Genomic DNA, 18,302 nt, shown 5'->3' on the forward strand with positions numbered 1-18,302 from the left:
TTTCACGTGGCTGAATCCAGCTGCTCCTTGTTAAGACCGACATAAGCTAAGTTTTTGTCTGAGCTAATGATTTTTTTTCAGTGCATTCGTAATTTAGTTTATAGGTATATTTAGCCATTTTTTGAGGAAATATGTGTCGGAACCATTTGTTAAGAGCATTGTAAGGAAAAAAGCATTAGCGTTTTTATGTTCATTTTAAATTGATGGAAACCTTTATTTATGTTTATTTATTTTTGGACAAATATTTTGAGTAATTGTCAACTAAAACGAAATGAAATTTCGTCAACGAAAACTAGAAATTGCTATTTCTGGAGAAATTACTATAGGGCTTTTCTATGGTAGATACAGATATTAGACCCGTACAGGTTGATTTGGGGACATTTCTGGGACACTTCCGGTTGATTTGGAGACACTTGGGTGACACGTCCAATTGATATGAACTCATTTCCTGTTGATTTGGGAACACTGGTTTTTTTGCCATTGAAAATGAATGGGAAATTTGGACGTACATGGCCGTCAATAGCATTGACTTACATATGCGTCAATGGAATCCAAGTACATTGGCATACATGGCCGTCAATGGCATCTGTGTACATGGGCGTCAATGCAATGTAAATGCTATTGAAAATGAATGGGAAATTTGGACGTACATGGCTGTCAATGGAGTCCAAGTACATTGGTGTCAATAGAATCGACATACATGGCCATCAATTTCATGGACGTGCATAACTCTCATTGGCAGCTGTGTACTTGGGCACCAATGCAATGTAAATGACATTGGAAATGAATGGAAAATTTTGACATACATGGCGGTCAATGGCATCAAAGTACATTGGCATCAATAGAATCAACATACATGGCCATGAACGGCATGGACGTGCATAGCCCTCATTAGTAACTGTGTACTTGGGCGTCAATGCAATGTAAATGGCATAGGAAATGAGTGGGAAATTTGGACATACATGGTTGTCAATGACTTCCCATTAAAAATCATTGGGACAGTTTTTGGCAAATTTGGGGGGAACCGTAAGTTTTTTTTTTCCAACTTCTGTGTATAACTTTTATGCCCCTTACTAACCCGGAATTTTTGAAGTCCAGATTAGGTGATTCGGTCAAAAATTGTAGAACAAGTATCATATCGTATGTATCAAAAATTCTGGTCGTATCGAAATTTGAACGATGTCGATCGGCCAAACGGTTTGGGCCAAAAAATCGCGGAGAACATATTGATCAAATAAAGTACTATCTGGGCCTTTGCAATGAAAAGCTCCATATAGTAATTACGAAAATATGACAGATTAATTGGTATTTTTCTTCATCAGACGAAGACAAAAGTTAAAAGGGCTGCCAAAAACAACACTGGATCTGTAGACTGATGGATGAAGCCTCGGATCATTTATTATTTATTATTGCGGAATATGTAACAGAAAATCTGAAAAGTGGAGGTTTATTCAAAAACTTTAAAGCTAAAAATTCCTCTAACTCTGGAATGACTCCCATAAAAGCTTGATCGGCGTTGTTGGAGGCTTTCCTGCATGAGCACATTGAGTATAAAGCTCAAAAATAGTAACTCAACATGAAATATGAACAAACAGAGGTAAAACATGTTTGGAGGAAGGCTGATAGAAAGGTATCCAAGCGGCACAATGGGGTTTCATATTTGTATTTCTCGGCATGTGCCACTCGCTGGAATCTTACCGCCGTCTGAGGTTGCCGAGCAACCAGCTGGGCCTCCAGGAAGCGTTAGCCAAGAAAGATTTTTTTTTTCCCTTTTGGCAGTGTTTGTGTCAAACTAGGTTATCATTTATTTCTTATCCGTTTTATTTTGGCCATAGAATGTGTTTGATATGAAAAGGCACTTTTCTGCAGTTTTGAGGAAAAAAAAAAACAAGTTGACCCAAAAGTAAAAATCACCTTGAAACATTCCGGGTGACAGCTAATGTTAAGGTGCTCAATGGTGATCTTGGCATCGTTGCCTACCAGCTGTCCACAGTATGTGCAAGGGGAGGACAGAGAGCTGCAGGGGAGACACATGAAAAAGATTGGTTGACTCACAAACATCAATAACTTCAAGCATTTTTTTTTGCCAGAAGAGTAAATAGTCACGATAGGCCCCTAAGAGTATTCACTTTCTTTCAATTAACTTATTAGCTGCCACTGACGGCGATGGACATCCAATCCATTTGAACTGGGAGAGGCTCCGAGTGATTGATCACTCCCACCGTCAATGGCAGTAAATAAGTTAAAAACTGCATTTTATGTTCATTTACTAACATTAAATACACAGAAAATCAATCAAATAGGCTAAGTATAGTCTACATGTAAAAGCTTTTCACAAGATTTTTTTTTTTTTTTTTGAATATTGTTTCACTGATACTAGTATCAGAATGGGCCCCGATATGGCACTCAAACAGTGGGGCAAATAAGTATGTAGTCAACCACCAAAAGTTCTTCTACTTGAAAAGATAGGCCTGTAATTGTCAACATGGGTAAACCTCAACCTTGAGAGACAGAATGTGGGGAAAAAAAACAGAAAATCACATTGTTTGATTTTTAAAGAATTTATTTCCAAATTAGAGTGGAAAATAAGTATTTGGTCACCTACAAACAAGCAAGATTTCTGGCTGTCAAAGAGGTCTAACTTCTTTTAACGAGATCTAACGAGGCTCCGCTCGTTACCTGTATTAATGGCACCTGTTTTAACTCATTATCAGTATAAAAGACACCTGTCCATAGCCTCAGTCAGTCACACTCCAAACTCCACTATGGCCAAGACCAAAGAGCTTTCGAAGGACACCAGAGACAAAATTGTAGACCTGCACCAGGCTGGGAAGACTGAATCTGCATTAGGTAAAACGCTTTGTGTAACGAAATCAACTGTGGAAGCTATTATTAGAAAATGGAAGACATATAAGACCACTGATAATCTCCCTCGATCTGTGGCTCAATGCAAGATCTCACCCCGTGGCGTCAAAATGATAACAAGAACGGTGAGCAAAAATCCCAGAACCACACCACACACTAGGGGTACCTAGTGAATGACCTACAGAGAGCTGGGACCACAGTAACAAAGGTTACTATCAGTAACACAATGAGCCGCCAGGGACTCAAATCCTGCACTTCCAGATGTGTCCCCTTGCTGAAGCCAATACACGTCCAGGCGCGTCTGCAGTTTACTAGAGAGCATTTGGATGATCCAGAATAGGAAAGGGAGAATGTGTTATGGTCAGATGAAACCAAAATAGAATTTTATGGGTAGAAACCAGGTTCTCTTGTTTGGAGGAGAAAGAATACTGAATTGCAGCCGAAAACACCATACCCACTGTGAAGCATGGGTGTGAAAACATGACGTGGCTGGGTCTTTCAGCATGACAATGATCCCAAACACACAGCCAGGGCAACAAAGGAGTGGCTTCGTAAGAAGCATTTCAAGTTCCTGGAGTGCCCTAGCCGGTCTCCAGATCTCAACCCCATAGAAAATCTTCGGAAGGAGTTGAAAGTCTGTGTTGCCCAACAACAGCCCCAACGCGGCCGCACTGCGACTGGTGTGCATTGGCTGACTGACATTGTTGCGCCGTTGAAGTTTCTGGGTTATACTGTCCTACCGTGTTGGTCCTCATTATAGTAGAGAAGACGGAGTAAATATAATCTACACAAAGAAACTGTAACCCGATCGACTCACAGCCTCGAAAAGTAAGGGTTACATTACATCAGAAACTAGTTCGGTACGCCTCCGTTCCGAACCGAGCACCACATACCGAAACGGTTCAATACAAATACATGTACCGTTACACCCTTACTAATATATTTTGGAATATAAAAATCCTGTTAAATGGAAAATTGAATGGATTTTTTTTTTAAACCCAGATATCTCAAAGTAACACATTTTAGAGCTGTAATTGCAATACCGTGAAATTTTGGCTTAAGGTTATCATACCGTCAGAATGTCATACTGGCACATGCCTACTAAAAACCTACCAATAAGTTTCCTTAGAAACAAAGCAACAGTCTTGCGACAAAAAGAATAACCTGCTTGGTATACATAATTACCTGGAGTAAGAAGAGGACCAGCTGGAATAAACAGACAGAAGGCAATGTCATTATCAGGATGTGCGCCAACATCATTATTCAGCGGTATTTCTCATCAATAACATAAATAAGACATACCTATTGATTGAGTCTGTGGCATTATGGCTGGCCAGCTCTGTGGTATTGACATACTCCTTCACGTACACAAAGGGCCTTAAACGAACACATCACACATGCAGGATGAAGATGAGCTCAGACAACACAGATATTGGTTAGCAACTTATCACTTTGATTGAAATGATTCCCACTTTTTAGTGTCAGGTTCTGGTGTGGGGACACGCGGAGCCTCTACCAGCACGGTCCTGGTGTCAGATAGACAGAGCATTGTTAGTCTCATCGCTCACTCACGAGTGACAGGGATGATGCACACACAGCACATGCACGCACAGTAAGATAATCATTTTCTGTCATGGCCGCTTAATGTCACGCCGCTTGATGGCGAGCCGTTTGACAAAGGGACACCTCTAATGCGCGTCGTTAATCTGACATCTGGAGGCTCGTAATTGTGCGGGGCGGCAGTGGAAGGGAGGAAACGAGAAGAAATTGCACGACAGTAGGAAGGTAGAGTAATATATAAAGACGTTTGATGAATTGCTCTGGCTTAACTTTAAGGGCAGTTAATTAATTCAGTGGTTTCCAAAGTGTGCTAAAGGGGCTCCCATTTGGGGTACGCCAAAGAATTACTGGATTAAATGTTCAAAATGTGCATAACTTTATAATGGCTTTAACCTTTTTTTTTTTCTATTACAGAAACAGACTATTATTTGTGTTATTCACGCTGGAATTAAATCCTCCGTCTTTTTGCACTAAGTAAATTACTGGTTGGTTAACCAACTATCCATTATTCTCTACTAATTGAAATTAACAGTTCAACAAATACTTAAATATATATATATTTTTTTAATAGGGTTGTTCTGATCATGTTTTTTTGCTCCCGATCCGATCCCAATCGTTTTAGTATCTGCCGATCCCGATATTTCCCGATCCGATTGCTTTTTTTTTTTTTTTTGCTCCCGATTCAATTCCAATCATTCCCGATAATTTTTCCCAATCATATAACATGTATATATACATTCAACATACAGTACATAAGTACTGTATTTGTTTATTATGACAATAAATCCTCAAGATGGCATTTACATTATTAACATTCTTTCTGTGAGAGGGATCCACGGATAGAAAGACTTGTAATTCTTAAAGGATAAATGTGACTTTGTATATTGTGACTAAATATTGCCATCTAGTGTATTTGTTGAGCTTTCTTTAAATGATACTGTTGCCATTTAACTGTTCTGCCCAAATGCATGATGGGAAGTGCAACCATGACTGTGCGTAGTGGCACCAATTGATATATCTTCTCTGCGTTAGGAAATAACATAGGGTGTTAAGAAAAAGATCAACTATTGCCTTGCTTCCCCACATTGCTTCCTATGATATATCCAATTGGTGAGAGAGGGATTGTAAGGCTTTAGCCAATTAAAACAAGGCTCCAAAGGCTTCCAAATTTCACTCATTTTACACTGCCTTTTAGCTCTATAAATAGGTAAAACAGCGCCATTATAGATTGACTGCGACAATGCGTGAGTAGGTTGTGCAGCGCATGCGTTAATTGCGTAAAATATTTTAACCTGATTAATTTTTAAAAAATTAATTACCGCCGTTAACGCGATAAATTTGATAGCCCTACTTTAAGCCAAAACTAAAGACTCTGGATGAGGGCAAGACATTTTGTCTGTAATGTTAAGTACAAATAGAAAACGATTTAATTAAAAAATGTATATATGTTTAAAAAAAAAAAAAAATTGCCGTTTCCGATACTTTGAAAATGGCGTGATCAGACTTTATTTTTTTAATGTAATTAAGGACCGAACGAACTGGCCAATTTGCCTACTCTAAAAATCATTCTTTCACGATTCGTTTAATTGATGTTTTATGGTATTTACAATGTGGTGTTGTCAAAAACTTGAAGAGGCTTTTATGCATACCTCCAACCCGATGCCGTTGGCAATCTTACAAACAGTGACGTATGCCCTTACAAATTGATGACTAATCTTACAACGTTTTATTTAGCGTGCAATATGAAACAAAAATAAATTTCAATTTTCAAAATAATATGAATTTATTGGTAATATTATCCCATATAACCTGGTGCAATCGAAGAACGATCAGTATGACTACACCATGATTACTAAAATTTAACAGTGACTTTTGTTATAATTGTATGTAGCACTTTTGGCAATTTCTATCACGTCTTTTGATGGCTGCACGTCATGGCACTTCAGTTTGATTTGAAGGTAGTTCGTTAGTGTGTCCAATTATAAATCGAAAAGGTCAATTGATAAAATTAACTTACTGATGCAATCACTGAATCAGGGAACATTTCTTTTGCGAATTCTGAGAAGCCATCTGCAATAGTTGCAGGCAAATTGTGTTCGGCAACAAATTGGCAGAATAAAATCTCTGCTTTCGTCACTTTTCATTCTGCAGACTGCATCTTTATGACCAGTGTTGTTAATCTTACTTTAAAAAAGTAATTAATTACAGTTACAAATTACTTCTCCCAAAAAGTAATAGAGTTAATAACTCAGTTACCTGAACGTAAGAGTAATTAGTTACTTGGCAAAGTAACTGGTGTTACCTTTCATGTTTTTTTTTTTTTTTTTTCATTTTTTCCAAAAAGAAAAAAAAAATATATATATATATAGTAACCTTTGCTATGTTTGGAAGTCATTTAATGTTGTGAATCAACTGTTAAAGTTGTAAAATTGCTCCTGTTTTTGCATTAGTTCCTTTCCGTCTACTTTTAACATGTGAAAGTTTTAAAACTGTTTAAAGATAGATTCAAGCCAAGATTTTGCCGATTTAGGAGTATTTTAGATAAAAAGCTACTTAGGTTCGCTAGGAAGGTTCACTACAGCAGAGCCTTTCTGAGAAGTCTACCGCTTTAAGATGGTGGTTGCTTACTAACGCCGCAGAGTGTCATTTAGCATCTAGTTCTATATGCATATGATATCTAGTGTAGCATCAAGTGGGCGTAGATTGAAGGCTGTCGGCTACAGGCAGGAAATATTGGCGTCACCACTCCCGCTCTTCTTTCTCCATGTGTCTGACTTTTCTCGCGTCATTCAACCAACGTAGTAACGCATAGTAACGCACATTGTCTCGTTGCCGAAATGGTGACAAAATCCTAACGGAGAAAAAAAACGTAATGCACGAAAAACGTACAGATTTTGAACGTACGGCGTACACATTTAAAATCCGTGCTCACTTGTACAAATTACGCCGAAACCGTACAACTTGAAAGGTATGTCTATGTATTATGAAAAATGATTGTTCGAACCACGAATTGTCTAATTTTCTAACACTTCTGCTTTAAAAAGCTTATGTAGACCTAGAGGGACATGCTCAAATTGTGAATTTGCATGAATAGAAACTTTTTTTCAAAGAAGGTAACTTTTTACCATTACATTTTAAAATAATGACGCAATAGAGAAAAAGTGGCGCAAACAGCATTCAATGTACAGTACTTAAGCTCCTCACGGAATGGAATAGCGCAGTTTTCGAACATTTTATACCGCCTTAAAAAGTACTTCGCATTCAGAGTAGCACTCTCATGTCCAACATTAGACTACCATTGTGTAGTAGGCCCAAATGTTCGGAAAAAAGACAACTTTTTTTTTTTTTTTATCCAAAATTTGAACATGAATACTGCACTTAGATTTATGGGGGTAAAGCAATGTACTTTGGGAATAAATTAAATGGTATTACACTTCTTACCTAAATATTGAAAAAGAAGCAGTTTTAAAATATTAACTGTGAATCTTTTGCAGTTAAAGTTGAAATACATCTTACGGTGAGGAAAATAAGTATTTGAACGCCCTGCGAATTTTCAACTTCTCCCACTTAGAAATGAGGGGCGGATTTGAAATTTTCATGGTAGGTGCTTGTCCACTGTGAGAGACAATCTAAAGAAGAAAAAAAATCCAGAAATCACAGTGTATGATTTAAAAGAAAAAATAATATTTGTATTATACTGCTGCAACTAAGTATTTGAACACCTGTCTATTAGCTAGAATTGTGAGCCTCAAAGTCATTAGTCGCCTTTAAAAAGTCCAACGAATAAGTGGAGTGGAGGTAGACTTTTTGAGTCTGACTTTTTGACCTGTTTGAGGCAGTTAGCTGCATACACTATAAACACCTGTCCATCCCATACAATCAGGAAGACTCCAATTCCTACATGGTCAAGACCAAAGAGCTGTCCAAAGACACTAGAGACAGAATTGTAGACCTCTACAAAGCTGGACAGTGCTACTGGGCAATTGCCAAGTAGCTTGGTGATATAAGATCCATTATTGGAGCAATTATTAGAAAACGGAAGAAGCTAAACATGATTGTCAATCTCCCTCGGAATGGGGTTCCATGCAAGATCTACCTCATAGGGTCTCAATGATCCTAAGAATGGTGAGGAATCAGCCAATAACTACACAGGAGGTGCTGGTCAATGACCTGAAAGGAGCTGGGACAACAAGTTTAAAATCTTGCATCGCAAGGTTCCCCAGCTTAAACCAGCACATGTCAAGACTAGTTTTAAGTTTGCCAATGACCATTTGGATGATCCAGAGGAGTCATGGGAGAAAGTAATGTGGTCATATGAGATCAAAATAGAGCTTTTTGGTCTTAATTCCGCTCGTAGTGTTTGGAGGAAGAAGAATGATGAGTACCATCCGAAGAACACCATCCCTACTGTGAAGCATTGGGGTGGTAGCATCATACTTTTTTGGGGGGTGGGGGGGGATTCTGCAAATGGGACTAGACGACTCCCATGTATTAAGGAACTGATGACCAGGGCCATGTTTGGTGAGAATTTGGGGAATAACTTCCTTCCCTCAGTTAGAGCGTTGAAAATGGGTCATGACCGGGTCTTCCAACATGACAATGGCCCGAAGCAGACAACCAGAATAACCAAGGAGTGGCTTCATATAAAGTATATCAAGGTTTTGCTGGGGCGTAGCCAGTCTTCAGACCTAAACCCAATAGAAAATATTTGGACGAAGCTCAAACTCCGTGTTTCTCAATGACAGCCCAAAAACCTGACTGATCTAGAGAGGATCTGTGTGGAGCAGTGGTGCAAAATCCCAGCTGTAGTATGTGCAAACCTGGTGAAAAATTACAGGAAACGTTTGACCTCTGTAATTGTAATCAAAGGCTACCAACCAAATATTAACATTGATTTTCTCAGGTGTTAAAATACTTATTTGCAGCAGTATAATACAAATAGTTAAAAAAAAAAAAAATCATACACTGTGATTTCTGTTTTGTTTTTTTGTTTTTTTTAAGATTGTCTCACAGTGGACAAGCACCTACCATGAATATTTCAAACCCGCCCATCATTTCTAAGTGGGAGAACTTGCGAAATCGCAGGGTGTTCAAATACTTATTTTCCTCACTGTAACTGTACTTGATACATTCACTGGAGTGGATTAACAAAAAAATATACTTTTGCGTACCAATAGAGGGAGCCTGTGTATCAATTGTGGTACTCTTACCACTGTTTTATTGGGCACTTATTTAACTCTTTGGCTGCCGTTGACAGTGCTTGACGTCCAATCCATTTTGGCATTCGAAATGAATTGGAATTCTCGCACCGTCCCGCCCTATAAATTGTGCAAAGAAGTAACATTATTTCTGCCCCTTCCATCCAGTTAATATCATTTATCTTAATTTACACAGAGTTATTAAAATAAACGTTAAGTCTAATCATTAGAAAAAGTCATTGGAAGCTGCTCACAACAAGCAAACAGGCATTTCTCTCCAAAAACCAATATGATAAACATAAAAAACATCATTGTTTGTTAAGCCTCACCAGCTTGGTAAAACAAAAACATTCGACTGCAAGTGCGTTGGAGCCGATGTGATGACCGACAGAGTAAACAGAGCAAACTTTCACAAGATCATGAACTCACCGATCCATTGTCGGCCCCTCCTGTTCGCCGAAGGTCTCCCTGGAATATGAAAGAGAGTCGGATTAGACTTTCACTGTCGGCTAGCTCTGTCAATATGCTGGACACGTTCCAGTAAACAGGGATTTTATTTTTTTTCCCCTCCCGTTTTAAGTCTTCTCCGCAGAGGCCAGGGATTTATTGACCATGTGGGTCACTTTCACAATTCTGTCACTTGATCATGAAGTGAGAGTTTGTCTCAACCAACAGTTGCAAAGAGGCAGAGAAATTGTAGAAAACGTTCGATTGGAAGTTTATGTGGGGAATTCAAAGGTGGCCAAGACGAATAGGGCTGTTTTTTTTTTTTACATCCTGCTGTGCTGCCCTATTTTGATTTATGAAGTAATTTTCCCCAATTTATATCATCCAAACAGAATGTTGAAGTTGAATGCAGAACGATTTCTACCCATTAGTTAGAGCAGCAGAACAGTGAGGTATGAATACTACCAGTGATATATAGGCTCCCTATTGTGGTGTACAAAAGTTTGACTAAATCACAAGTGTTAAATTCAAGGCCCGGGGCCAGATTGGGCCTACTACATCGTTTTGTTTGATGCGCGAAAGTAAAGCTTGTGCATTGACATCATGTTTGGGATTATTTGCTGCCAGCATCTGTCAGTAATAATGGATTGGGCATCTAACACAGAAAATGACAGCAAATGAGTTTATGATGGCGGTACTCCAAAAGCCAATTATTCTTTATTAGAGTGCTAATGTTGCACAGATACCAATACTGTCCACTAACCGCTGGTCGCACTTCCCAAGATGACCGCCAGTTACAAACTCCACTTTAAAAGAAGCAGCGCTTGTCGCTCTTCCCAAGATGGTCATCGATTTCGAACGCAAACCCAAAACGAAGGAGAAAAAGAAGCAGGCTCGGAGAGTTTTAATTCTGGTAAGTTTTGTAAAATGTGCTTATTTAGCACTCACACGTTCAATGTATGGGCCTATACTTCAAATGGTGGATGAATGTACATGTTATATGGTAATTAAAGCTGGAACGATTACCGGTACTCGAATAATTCGAGTAACTCGAATTTAAATACTGATCCGAGAATTTTTCTCCGCCTCGAGGAATCGTTTAATTTTGCCAGCTCTAAAATACAACATTTTGCCCGGACTACTTTTAATGCGGCACAACACGCTGACCTCACGTGCAGGAAAAAGAGAGAGGCGGCGGATACATTTGATTGCAACCACGCATGAATATAGAGGTAACGACGAAGAAGCCGACGAAAGCAAAGAGAAAGGCACCAAGAAAAGGCAGAAAATATCAAAAGTGTGGGAACTTTTCAACCTGGAGACCAAGGCGAACACTGTTTCATGCATTCACTGTAACAACGCGCTTGCATAAAACTACCCCCGCCCGGCCCCGGCTACCCGCGGCCCTGCTGACACTTCCGCACCCCCGGCTGGACCCCACGACCAACGAACCACCCGCCTAGCCCCCGCTCCACCGACGCGGAGGAGCGATACTCACGACAAGGTAAAATTACGTAGCGCTAATAAATAAGATTTTAGCCCTGCGGAGGGCTAGGTTTCTATTAATTAACTACTGTCGATACGCTGCTAATGTATCTTTCATACAGGCTTTATTTAATCTGTAAAAACAGCGCTGTAGAGTGATGAGGTTTTAAAAAAAAAAAAAAACATAATAAAGGTAACTGTCAATTTTAGCTCGGTAGTCATTAATGGATAAAACACCAATTAGCACTGGTGCCTAGTGTGTTCCAATACATACATTTATTTTGAACACTGCAAAAACTCAAAATCCTATCAGGACTTACAATTTAGACTTAAAACTTAACTTGAACTTAAAAATAGCTTGACACAAATGGAAATTCAATTGAAACACGTGGGGAAAACCACCTAACTTTAGAGTGATGTGTGTTATCAAGCGTAATGACAATGACAGAAAATCACATTGTTTGATTTTTAAAGAATTTATTTCCAAATTAGAGTGGAAAATAACTATTTGGTCACATACAAACAAGCAAGATTTCTGGCTGTCAAAGAGGTCTAACTTTTTCTAACGAGGTCTAACGAGGCTCCACTCGTTACCTGTACTAATGGCACCTGTTTTAACTCATTATTGGAATAAAAGACACCTGTCCACAGCCTCAGTCAGTCACACTCCAAACTCCACTATGGCCACGACCAAAGAGCTGTCGAAGGACACCAGAGACAAAATTATCGACCTGCACCAGGCTGGGAAGACTGAATCTGCAATAGGTAAAACGCTTGGTGTAAAGAAATCAACTGTGGGAGCAATTATTAGAAAATGGAAGACATACAAGACCACTGATAATCTCCCTCGATCTGGGGCTCCATGCAAGATCTCACCCCATGGCGTCAAAATGATAACAAGAACAGTGAGCAAAAATCCCAGAACCACACAGAACCGGAGGGACCTAGTGAATGACCTACAGAGACCTGGGACCAATGTAACAAAGGCTACCATCAGTAACACAATGCGCCGCCAGGGACTCAAATCCTGCACTGCCAGATGTATCCCCCTGCTGAAGAAAGTACACGTCCAGGCCCGTCTGCGGTTCGCTAGAGAGCACTTGGATGATCCAGAAGAGGACTGGGAGAATGTGTTATGGTCAGATCAAACCAAAATTAAACTTTTTGGTAGAAACACAGGTTCTCGTGTTTGTAGGAGAAAAAATACTGAATTGCATCCGAAGAACACCATACCCACTGTGAAGCATGGGGTGGAAACATCATGTTTTGGGGCTGTTTTTCTGCAAAGGGACCAGGACGACTGATCTGTGTAGAGGAAAGAATGAATGGGCCCATGTATTGAGAGATTTTGAGTGAAAATCTCCTTCCATCAGCAAGGGCATTGAAGATGAGACGTGGCTGGGTCTTTCAGCATGAAAATGATCCCAAACACACAGCCAGGGCAACAAAGGAGTGGCTTCGTAAGAAGCATTTCAAGGTCCTGGAGTGGCCTAGCCAGTCTCCAGATCTCAACCCCATAGAAAATTTGTGGAGGGAGTTTAAAGTCGTGTTGCCTAACGACAGCCCCAAAACATCACTGCTCTAGAGGAGATCTGCGTATAAGAACGGGCCAAAATACCAGCAACAGTGTGTGAAAAGCTTGTGAAGAGTTACAGAAAACGTTTGGCCTCCGTTATTGCCAACAAAGGGTACATAACAAAGTATTGAGATGAACTTTTGGTATTGACCAAATACTTATTTTCCACCATGATTTGCAAATAAATTCTTTAAAAATCAAACAATGTGATTTTCTGGGTTTTTTTTCCCACATTCTGTCTCTCATGGTTGAGGTTTACCCATGTTGACAATTACAGGTCTCGCTAATATTTTCAAGTGGGAGAACTTGCACAATTAGTGGTTGACTAAATACTTATTTGCCCCACTGTAAATTTCCCCCAAAAATGCGACTTATACTTCGGTGCGACTTATATATGTTTTTTTTCCTCTTCGTTGGGCATTTTATGGCTTGTGCGACTTATACTCAGGTGCGACTTATGGTCCGAAAAATACGGTACTAATGTGGTCTAATGGTACTGACTATGGACTTAATACAAGTATTTTTGTATTAATTGTTAAGCAGTGTCTGTCTGTCTGACCAATCCATGGTAGCAATTATTTTGCAGTCAAGTTTGTATGCAGTCATTTAGTACCAAAATGAAGGGGGGGGGTAGTACATGTTTTCAAAAAACGTATCGGTAGAGTAATAGCATCAGCTGATACCACACAAGCACCTAGTGAAGTCGGTATTGGGAGCCAAAAAATGGTATCGGTGCAAGACCATACAGCACCCAACTTTGCAAACCATTGCATTTCCTACCTGATGGTGGTGATGGTTGTAACTGTTTCCCTGTAAGACTCCTCTCGGCTACAAAACACAAGAAATAACAGCATTATGTAAGTTAAGTTTCCACTTAGGTTTAGCTTATTTTCAATCAAATGCTTGACAGCCTCTTAATTTCCAGCCAGAATGGGAAAAGGGGGAAAAAACAGCTTTAATTTGCATCTAATGAGCTCTGCCACGGGGCGATGAATACCTCTCCACTTCCTCATCCTCATCCTCTTCCACAGGAGTTTTAGGGATAGTATACACAGATGGGGATGTCCACCTATCCCATGGTGAGTCATTTTCTTTTGACCTAAAAAAAAAATGACAAAATTTGTGCACATTGAAGGAGAAAAAAGCTGTGTGTTGACCAAGCTTGTGACAAATATACATCTGATATCGGACTTATTTTTGTTCACACCAGCGCACAATGTATTCTGGCTCAGTGAACAAAGTGTTGCTGCATAAGGAGAGAATGTTGGGTCAGTGGAGTAAAAACAACAAGTACACCCCAACCCTCTTCCAGTAGCATTAAATCAAAAGGTGACTTACTTTCTCTCAAACCTAACCAGAGTCTGTTGTTCCTCTTGTTGGCCTACTCCTTGGCTGAACGAGAACATATACATTGAAAGGCTTTTAGTGCGTAATGGGCAAGGGAGAGCTGAACGAAACAGGCTCCACTACATGGAGTGGAGGCGTAAGAGTAAATCGAAGTGTGTCATCACCTCTCTTCTGAGTCGGTCTGCAGAGGCGTTGTGGTTTCCCACGTGCGTGCCCACGACCTGTGAGTGCTGAGGCTGGAGAGCCGGGGAGGAGTGATGGACGAGTCGTGGCATATGGAGCGGAACGAAAAAATAAGTGTATTGTTTGAGAAATGGATTTGGAAGGCTCCAAGCACTCGCTCGAGTATCCATTACACATTCAAGTTCACCAGGATGAGGCAGGTCAATACCTTGTGGCGGTGGTGTCGATGGGGATGACATCATCAGCAAGCGATGTCAGGGCATCCTTGTTCATACTGGGCAGTTAATCAATATAAACAAGCATGTTAATTCATTGCCTGCCAGACTGGGAGACCTGGCAGCGATCATTCGATTGGATCGGACATCTCTCTCCCTCAACGGCAGTGAAATATTGATATAGTGGATGGCATTCTATTTAAAAGAATAGTTTCATTATTTTTCAGCAACAAAATTGTCCCCCAATTTTTTTGCTTCCATGTGAAATAAAACTGATTTGAAACGTGAACCCTAATCCAATCACAGATTTTTTAAAAGCATAATCTGTCGACCTCAAATTTTGCTGATTGTCGTTAACTGCACATGCTACCAAACTACTACCATAATTTTCGGAAGATAAGCCGCTACTTTTTTCCCTCGTTTTGAATCGAGCGTCTTCTAGTCCAGTGCGGCTTATTTGGTGATTTATTTGGGTTAATAGGTAACACTTTATTTGACAGAGGCATCGTAATTATGACACTATCATGGGCATTACTGAATGCTTATGACATACTGTATGCAGGGGTGAAAGTGGTTAGATTTTTTTGCCAGAACTCCCCAACGTGAAGGTCACCACGGAGCCAGAATTTAAAAAAAAAAATTTTTTTTTTAATTTATTTATTTATTTTGGGGGGGTGGGGGTCAAAACTATTGCAAATGCAAAGGAAACTGTTTTGGTCAGTTATTTCTATAACACATACAAACACTGATTTTCATTCTAAATTGTATTTTTTCAATGATTTGCAAAATAAAAGTTAACAAAAACAACCTCCATCTCCTAATTTTTATTTTCCCTCATTTCCTCACATACCAATGCCAAATCTCAATTTTAACTACTTAAGAACATAGGATGTATATTAAAATCGAAGATAATTTAAACATTTACTTTTTGTTGTGTTTTTAATAATAAAGATATAAGTAACATACATTCAGAAAAAATAAGTACAAATGACATATTATGCCGAGTGAAATGGAATATATTTTGAAGATCGCGCAAACATTTACTTTTTTAAATCATAAGGAAATGAATAGGTAGCCTAACACAAATTAACAAATATAAGCCCAAAGTGCACATTGACAGCTAAGATGTTCTGAACCTACCTATCAGAGCAAATAAAAAGAAATATGATAAATAAGCCACCTTAGCTCTTTCTTTGCTCTTAAAGATTTGATCCATTTTCTGTTGCATTGCCTTATTTTTTATTTTTTTCATTTATTTATTTAATTAATTTATTTTTTTTATTTTTTTTTTTTTTTGCTGTTTCAGAAAAATTGCACATCTGAACCAGTCAGAGCTAACTATATCTGGTGATCACATGTCAGTATGTCAGCCAATTGAATGGATAAATGAGTCCAGCCGTTTTGCTTTGCCTCGTGGATTCGTCAGACTCAGATAACTGCAGCAGCTGGGGAAACCTCCATGCCATCCGTGGAATAAAATAAATAATAAATATCGGTGGAAACGGATTACCCTACACAGCACTTTATTATGCTTGTTGTTAACACTTGTGTATGTAAATTTGATGTTGGTAGATTGTTTTCTTCTTGGAGATGAAATGCATGTGTGGCAGCTTTGTATTTTTCTTTTTTTACATAGCGTTTTGACAGTTGTCATCATATTTTCGGAATCAAACCACCGTATACCGGAACAGCGTTCCTGCCCTGAATCTTATACCGCAACTGTGTTCCTGACCGTTCCTGCCCACTTTCACCCCTGACTGTATGTCATTCAGTGTCATCCGGCAAATAATGTCACTAACTCCCTTTATGTCCTAACTCCCTTTATGTCCAGCTCAGATCTTTTAAATCAATTCGAAAGTTAGATAATTTGCCGGATAACACTAAAACACATCTGTTATAAGCATTCATTAATGGTCATGACAGTGTCATGTCATAATTATGACTGTCTCATGACAGTCTTATGACGCCACTGTTAAATAAATTGTTACTAGATACCATAACTCGTAATTAAAGAAACAGCTAGATCAGTAACTGAAGAAATAATTGGGACAAAACATGAATTTTGATTGGTATTTACATATGTAACGCTGCAATGCATGCTCGGAGGCATGTTATATGACAACAGTGTTGACAGCAGCTTCCCTAAGGGAGAAGTGATGGCCAAATAAAGCTTCTTGAAGCAATGATGGTTAATGGTGGTTCATTTGGTGTTACGTCAGTCTTATGATCCCGCTGTCAAATAACGTGTTACCGGTTAATATCTTTTGGGGTAAATATCCCATAATACAGTGAGAACAGCTGCAGTTTATAGTCCAGTGCGGCTTATTTATGAACAAATGCCGTTTTTGTGTCAAATTTGGTGGGTGGCGGCTTATAGTCAGGTGCACCCATAGTCCAAAAATTACGGTAAATACTATTTTCCCATATATATTTTTCCTAAATAAAACAAAATAAACTATTTCATCATGTATCATATTAACACTTATGAGCAAATTTTCAATGAACCTAATTAGGGCTGTCAAAATTATCGCGTTAACGGGTGTTAATTAATTTTTTAAATTAATCACGATAAAATATTTGACGCAATTAACGCAGATGCCCCGCTCAGAGAGATTTAAATGACAGTACACAGTGAAACACTCACTTGTTGTGTTTTATGGAGTTTTGCCGCCCTCTGCTGGCGCTTGGGTGCAACTGATTTTATAGGCTTCAGCATCCATGAGCATTGTGTAATTATTGAAATCAACAATGGCGGGCTACTAGTTTATTTTTTGATTGAAATTTTTACAAATTTTATTAAAACGAAAACATTAAGAGGGGTTTTAATATAAAATTTCTCTAACTTGTACTAACATTTTTCTTTTAAGAACTACAAGTCTTTCTATCCATGGATCGCTTTAACAGAATGTTAATAATGTTAATGCCATCTTGTTGATTTATTGTTATAATAAACAGATAGTCCTTATGTACCGTATGTTGAATGTATATATCCATCTTGTGTCTTATCTTTCCATTCCAACAATAATTTACAGAAAAATATGGCATATTTTATAGATGGTTTGAATTGCGATTAATTGTGATTAATTACTATTAATTAATTTTAAAGCTGTAATTAACTCGATTACAAATTTTAATCGTTTGACAGCCCTAAACCTAATATGTTAGGTACTACGGTGGAGGTCAGAGTACCAGAGAAAAGTCAAAAGTAAAGGCAGAATCTGCAAACTCTAAAAAGGATGTGACAGCAACATTCAAACTCTGACATGAATTGTGAAATGGATGTTTCCTCTTATTTTCCCTTAACTTCAAAAATAGTTCTTCATTCATTTTCCCTACCTTTAAAATTTCCAATAATTACCTGTGAGGGCAATTATGTATTTTGATGACGTAACTGTGTATTGTGATTAGTAGCATGCCGACCTGTTA

At 38.8% G+C, this 18,302-nt stretch overlaps 1 protein-coding gene across 2 annotated transcripts in view; it reads right to left on the reverse strand.

The window, feature by feature from the left end:
* Positions 1–18,302, reverse strand: part of znf185 (zinc finger protein 185 with LIM domain) — a 61,714-nt gene that overhangs the window by 4,042 nt on the left and 39,370 nt on the right. For both annotated transcript variants that reach the window (XM_057850624.1, XM_057850622.1), the window contains exons 22-31: positions 14,870–14,935; positions 14,643–14,714; positions 14,470–14,523; positions 14,129–14,230; positions 13,912–13,959; positions 10,053–10,091; positions 4,338–4,391; positions 4,168–4,242; positions 4,051–4,071; positions 1,915–2,017 (exon numbers count right to left, since the gene is read on the reverse strand). In XM_057850624.1, coding sequence (XP_057706607.1) covers positions 1,915–2,017; positions 4,051–4,071; positions 4,168–4,242; positions 4,338–4,391; positions 10,053–10,091; positions 13,912–13,959; positions 14,129–14,230; positions 14,470–14,523; positions 14,643–14,714; positions 14,870–14,935 — 634 coding nt within the window. The remainder of the gene's footprint in view (positions 1–1,914; positions 2,018–4,050; positions 4,072–4,167; positions 4,243–4,337; positions 4,392–10,052; positions 10,092–13,911; positions 13,960–14,128; positions 14,231–14,469; positions 14,524–14,642; positions 14,715–14,869; positions 14,936–18,302) is intronic.

The sequence above is a fragment of the Corythoichthys intestinalis genome, chromosome 11, assembly GCF_030265065.1.
Source record: "Corythoichthys intestinalis isolate RoL2023-P3 chromosome 11, ASM3026506v1, whole genome shotgun sequence".
Lineage (NCBI taxonomy): Eukaryota > Metazoa > Chordata > Actinopteri > Syngnathiformes > Syngnathidae > Corythoichthys > Corythoichthys intestinalis.